The 6,481-nt window shown below is 58.7% G+C and overlaps 1 protein-coding gene across 1 annotated transcript in view; it reads right to left on the bottom strand.

Moving 5' to 3' along the window:
• Positions 1-5,562: 5,562 nt before the first annotated feature.
• C1QTNF6 (C1q and tumor necrosis factor related protein 6) overlaps positions 5,563-6,481 on the bottom strand; it is a 9,291-nt gene continuing 8,372 nt past the window's right edge. Inside the window, exon 4 of the mRNA XM_006757454.1 lies at positions 5,563-5,573. Coding sequence (XP_006757517.1) covers positions 5,563-5,573 — 11 coding nt within the window. The remainder of the gene's footprint in view (positions 5,574-6,481) is intronic.

Below are 6,481 nucleotides of genomic sequence, written 5' to 3'. Positions count from 1 at the left end.
TCCAGGCAGACCCGGGCCTCAGTGTCGCCACTGAGCCACAGCGACCGGCCCGGAGCTGCCCTGCGTGGGCTGCAGGGTCACGTTCCTTCATGCTGCTTGGGACATGTGCTCCTTGCACCCAAAGCATCCTAAGCAACACAGAGGGATATGTAGCAAAAGGCTGAGGGCGGAAGGGAGTCTTCTCCAGGTTTTTAAGTTTCAAACTAAGGAAGAGAGAGCCTGGCCCAGCCAGGGTGCCTCAGTGGTTGAACGTCAACCCATGAACAGGAGGCCGCTGGTTCAATTCCCGCTCAGGACACATGCCTGGTTGTGGTTCGATCCCCAGTAGGGGGCGTGCAGGAGGCAACTGATCAATGATCCTCTCATCACTGATGCTTCTCTCTCTCTCTCTCTCTCTCTCTCTCTCTCTCTCTCCCTTCCTCTCTGAAATCAATAAAAATATATTAAGAAAGAGAGAGAGAGCCTGTGTGCCCAGCCAAAGCTCTGGGAGAGGATGTGTTGAGTACATACATACACAGTCCCCTCTTCCCAGACACTCATGATGGCCCTGGGGGTGGTGCAGAGGGGAAGCAAGGAATGCCACAGTAGAGCCAGAGATCCCAGCCCGTGCACCCCAGATGAGCCTGGTAAAGAGGGTGCAGAGAAGACCCCCAGCAGGTTTAGGGCATCTGAGGGGCCATCCTCTCTCCCCAGGCAGAACCCCAGGAGGCAGCTGACACCCCGAGGCAGAAATGGCCACATGGTGTGTCCAGGCAGATGAGGGACAGATCTGTAAGCGCCTGTGCAGAGAGAACCTGGATGCCCCCAGAGGCCTGAGGGCCCGGGAGGCTGGCGTGTGGGCGGCGCCAGGAGCCTGGAGCAGACGGGACACGGGACATGGACAAAGTCAGCCGCGGCCCTGAGAGCGTGCAGGGCCACCCCAGCTGGCCAAAGCGCGTTTCTTTGGCTTCGGCAGGAAGGAAGTGCCTGATGGAAATTAAGTTCAGCCATGGAGACATAAAACAAGTTCTAGTCCGTGTGCGGCTGAGTTTGTGACGTCGATTTGTTACCTCCAGTGCCGAGAGGCCGGCAGCAGCTGAAGGTGGGCCCGCACCCCTTCCCACCCTGCTGCTCCCCTGCAGAGGGTCCCCCGCTTCTTCCTGGACCCTAATTACTACCTCCTCCAGCCCACACCACAACCTCCAGGCTGCAACTTCACACCCTCTCCTGCCGCTGCCCCACACCCCTGGTGGGGTTTCCTGGCCACCCAGCCTCCCGACCTGCTGGGTTTGCAGGCCAGGGGCGCCCAGCCATCCGGCCTTGGCCCTGCTCACTCTTGACTCGTGTCATGGAAATCCCTTCTTCCTCTCTGGCTCGCAGGCCCCGGCTCTCCCTGCTTGGCCCCTCCCATAATGTTCTTGCCATCTGTTTCTGGTCGTGTGGCGTGTCTGCCTACGTTTTCCCGTCCTCCAGATGCACACGTGGCAGCATGTGGCTACTGGGAGGAGCCCGCGGAGCTGGCAGGGGGAGGGGAGCCGAAGAGAGCGGTGCATGATGTCAACACTGATCTCGCTTCCCGCGGCTCCTCTGCCGCCACCGCTCAGCGGGAGCTGTTCACCCCACACCCGCCACGTGCCGCCCCCAAGCACGCACTAGACACCCCGCTCTGGACAAAACCGAGCCTCGCAGGGAGGAGGTGACAAGCCCAGGTCGCACACACGGGAAATGATGTCTGTTCTGAGCCAGGAGCTGTGTGGAGAAAACGTGAGCCTGGGATCAGAAGGCCCTGGGCTGGCTCCAGAGCCCACACACTGAAATTTGAGCTTCTCTGAACATGTTTCAAGCCCCTGGCGCATGCACTTCATATTTTCCGGAACAATCCGCAGTAATTTCATGTTTTCTGCCCCAGGGTTAGTCCGTAGGTCTAATTTGGGGTTCTGAAAATATAGTCATGGATAGAGCCTCAAGTCCCCCAAAGGCATCAGTGGGGCACAGGAGCACACATTTTAAGGCTGATGCAACAGATAAGGACAGTGATGGGTCCGGAGAGGCCAGACAAGTTACCCAGCACCCTCCATGCCTCCAGTCCATCCGAGCCCACCTCCTGCCCCGGGCCTGCTCCTGGTAGACCCTTTGCCAGAGCGGGACCCCACCTGCTCTCTCTTCCCACCCCTCTGCTAGGAGGCCTCCTGCCTTCTTTAAAGTCCAGTGGGGACACAGCCCTCTCCCCCCGATGACGGTCACAATTCACTCGTTTCCAGGCATTGTCCTGGGTCCTCCCCTAGACCACGGCACAGCCCCTAACTGTCCCCAGCCCCGCCCTCTGCAATCCATGCTCCACCAGTGACCTGCCTCTGACGCCAGCTCTAGCCAGTGACTGCACTGCTCAGATCCCGCCAGCTGCTCCCCAGCACCTGGGAGGTCCAGCCCAGACTTAGCCTGACATTTAGGGCCTTTCACACCTTGGCCCCTACCTGTCCAGTCTCCAATCCCGTCTCCTCCCCCACCCCTCCTTTCCAAACATTTCTCTAGCACAGCCATGGGCAAACTACGGCCCGCAGGCCGGATCCGGCCCGTTTGAAATGAATAAAACTAAAAAAAAAAAAAGACCGTACCCTTTTATGTAATGATGTTTACTTTGAATTTATATTAGTTCACACAAACACTCCATCCATGCTTTTGTTCCGGCCCTCCCGTCCAGTTTAAGAACCCATTGTGGCCCTCGAGTCAAAAAGTTTGCCCACCCCTGCTCTAGCATATGGTCTGTCCCACTGTCCGGAGCATAGACGGTCCCACCTCCAGTCATTCATCCCGTTTCCTGTCCCCATAACGTGGGCCTTTCAAACCCTCATTCATCCTCCAAGGCCCTTCTTTTCTTTTTTAATTTTTTAAATATATTTTTACTGATTTCAGAGAGGAAAGGAGAAGGAGAGAGAGAGATAGAAACATCAATGATGAGAGAGAATCATTGATCGGCTGCCTCCTGCACGCCCTCCACTGGGGATCGAGCCCGCAACCTGGGCATGTGCCCTTGACCGGAATCGAACCCAGGACCCTTCAGCCCGCAGGCCGACGCTCTATCCACTGAGCCAAACCAGCTAGGGCTCCAAGGCCCTGCTTAAATGTCCCCTCCACTAAGCAGCTTCCCCTGGCTAACCTCTTCAGAATTCCCCTCTCTTTCCCGTATCCCCACGTGGCAGGTCTAGCCCACCCATCCCGGCCGCAGCCACCAGGACGTGACACCTGCTCTGCCCGTTTCCACTCAGATAACTGTCCAACTGCTCTGGCCCCCTCCATAGTTTCTGCATTTGGCCCAGGCCACCCAACCAAGCAATGGCCAAGCCGGATGACTCGAGGCGTGGAGGGGGCAGGGCCACTCGTCTGGCCTCTCTGGACCCATCACCAGCCTTATGTGTTGCCTCGGATTGAACGGTGTGCTCTTTTGCCCCATGGAAGGTGTGGGGGTGTTTGAGGCTGTATTCATGACTGTGTTTTCAAACCCCAATTAGGACCAATGGACTAACGCTGGGGCAGCAAGACGAGGTCCCTGACTCCCATTCTCCTCCCGGCCCTCCTCAGCCTCCCCTTTCTTGTTGCCTAACATTTCAGAGAAAGAATGTCATTTGCGTCAGTGAAGGGATGGCGTCAGGGTGGGGATGTGGTTATGCGGGCAATTCGCCAGCTCGCGGGAGTCGGCAGGACTAAACAGTGCAGCACTCCCAGGGGACGCGTCCCCACAGACCTGGCAGCAGGTTCGGGCCTCCAGTTTCCCAGGGCGCTTGCCCAGGCCCTGTCCAAACCTTGCCTATGGGGGAGTCTCCATCACAAAGCTCTAGGGCAGCCGTTCTCAACCTTCTGGCCCTTTAAATACAGTTCCTCATGTTGTGACCCAACCATAAAATTATTTTCGTTGCTACTTCATAACTGTCATGTTGCTACTGGTATGAATCATCATGTAAATATCTGATATGCAGGATGGTCTTAGGCGACCCCTGGGAAAGGGCCATTCAACTGCCGAAGGGGTCGCGACCCACAGGTTGAGAACCGCTGCTCTAGGGGCTCTGCCCACCCATCCAGGCCCTGCCACCAGGTCAGGAACTGGGATCCCATGGGGGGAACTGGCCCAGACAGTCCAGGGACCGCCTCTGATCCGGGGATGGAGGAAGTGCTTGCAGTGGGTTGGGTGACACAGTCCATCTCGGGGAGCCCTGAGCGAAGTGGCCTGGAAATGCCAGGGCCTTTGGCCCTCATATGCACAGGACAAACTGCAATTCCCCTGCTCGGCAAGAAGTTTCTGAAGCTTTGCTGCCTCGGCGACCGGCACCCGCCTGCCGGTCCTGGGCAGTTTGGCGGTTCATCCTTTATAGAATGTTCTTCTGCATGTTGCCCAGAAAGCCACCAAACACAGCGACAGCCACCCACGCAGCGCAGGGTGCCCCACTCAGCTCGGCCAGCGGAGTCCATGTGGACGACTTTAAGTACATCGTGAGGAGCCACTTTCTAGCTAGAAAGTCAGCCAGTGTCCTGGTGGTGTGTGGTTTCCTCCAGAGACCACCCAGCCGTTCTCTCGTCAATATTAAACATAAAACACGAGACCAAACCCCCAGGTGAGGGCCTGGGCTCGTTCAGCACTGACCAGAACAGACTCCATCGGTGTTCTCCAAGGGAAGGGATGGGCGTGCTCCTCCCTGCAGCCTCGGTGCCTGGTGGGGCACCCAGCACACAGTAGGTGCTCAATAGGAGTGGTTCAGAGGATGAACTCGGCCCTCGCTCACCAGGCAACCTCTCTTCTAGTCCTGATGGCGCCTCATGAGGTAGCTTATCATCATCCCCATTTCACAGACAAGGAAACTGAGGCTCAGGGGAGTGGGACTTCCCGAGGCCACAGCCAGGGTGTCGCACAGCAGACTCTGAGGCGGTCCCGCTAACTCCAGAGCAGACCGGCTGCCTGAGTGAGCGAGGGGCTGGGTTCTTTGCGGGTGGGGAGCCTCAGTCTCCCTGGATATGGGTCCCCTGGGTCTTCCGAGGGCGCTGAGCAGAAAGAACCAGGCTGAACTGCCAAGAAGACTCGCACCTTTAATCACGCTGGACAAGGGGGCAGGGGCAGGAGGCTGGGAGTGGCTGTGCCCCGGCCTGCGCACAGTCAGGCTCTGCTGCCATCCCCAGCCATGCAGCCACCAGGTGGCCCCTTGGCTGTAAGTGAGCACCAGAGACCACCCCCAGAGTCTGCGTAAGCACCAAGACTGAAGGCCGCCTCCCGGGGAGAGGGTCAGGCCACCTGGACGGGGAGAGGAAGGCTGGGGGGCACCAGGCTGCCCCACCGGGGAGGGGAGAAGGGGCAGGAAGCCTGGTGCCCCTTACTTGGCCTGGGCCTCTCTCGGCATCATGGCTCAGAGGAGGGAGGGTCCCCCTGACTGACCTGAACGTTACCCGCTTCAGTTCCTCAGGCCTGCTGAGGGTCCAAAGCCTGGCGCCCCTGCCCTGGCATCTCCAAAGGCAGCACCAGGCCAGGGGAGACTGGGTCTCAGCACCTTAACACTCTGGGAGCGGGGACACTGGGACGGCAAGAGGGGACAAGGAGGGTCAGACAGCACCTGGGGACAGACAGCAAGGTCTGACGGGCTGGGGAACTGGGGAGAACCAAGGCCAGGTGCCTAGGTAGAGGCGGGGCTGAGCGCAGTTGTGGCTGAGCCCCAAAGGAGACAGGGAGGGTGCTGTGAGGAGGAGGGGAGTCCTTGCAGGTGCCCGTACAGCTGTATGGGGAGCTAGGGGGCTGGAGGCTGCTTTGATGACAGGCATGAAGCGGGAATGAGAGGAGGCTGGGAATACCCCATCTCGGGGGCCCTGTCCCACCAGCCTTGGGGACCACGGGTGATGAGGGGCCACGGTGTCTGAGTGCCCGGAGCCCAGACTTCTGTGACAAGAGCACCAGCGTTTCTCCGAGTCAGGTCCCAGAACCCTCCATTTCCCCCTGGGCTGGGCTGTGTGCCCACCGAGCTCAGGGTCTGCGTCTGACCCGCCCCAGCATTCCCGGGGCCTGGCACCAAGTGAGCACTCGTGAGGTTGGATGAATGATGGAAGAGCAAGCAGCTGCACAGGTGGGGGTGCAAGCGAGAGTGAGAGAGGGAGGAGGGGCCGCTCAGAGAAGCGAGAATGTTTAAGGATGTTGTGATGATTCTAGAATGTTCAGAGGGTTCGGAAAGTTTAGGAAGAAAGTTCTAGGGTCTGGTTACTGCAGTGTGGCCCGTCGGCCAGCAGCGCGAGCGTCACCCATGAACCGACCGGACACGCGGAGTCCTGGGCCCACTCCACGCCTGCCTGAGCAAATCTGCAGTTTAGCACGAACGGTCCCCAGGCGATTCCTGTGCAGGTTCAAGTTTGAGAAGTGCTGGTCTGAAAGGCTGGGCAGGTTGCAGACTATTTAGGTTAGAAGGCTTCTCAAAATATGTGCAAGAGAGGGGGCAGCTTAGAAACAGCCTGGGGCGGGGGGGGTGGGAGGGAA

Source organism: Myotis davidii, unplaced genomic scaffold (assembly GCF_000327345.1).
Source record: "Myotis davidii unplaced genomic scaffold, ASM32734v1 scaffold514, whole genome shotgun sequence".
Classification (NCBI taxonomy): domain Eukaryota; kingdom Metazoa; phylum Chordata; class Mammalia; order Chiroptera; family Vespertilionidae; genus Myotis; species Myotis davidii.
The sequence above is the reverse complement of the archived record's forward strand: the minus strand, read 5'-3'. Positions and strand labels throughout refer to the sequence as shown.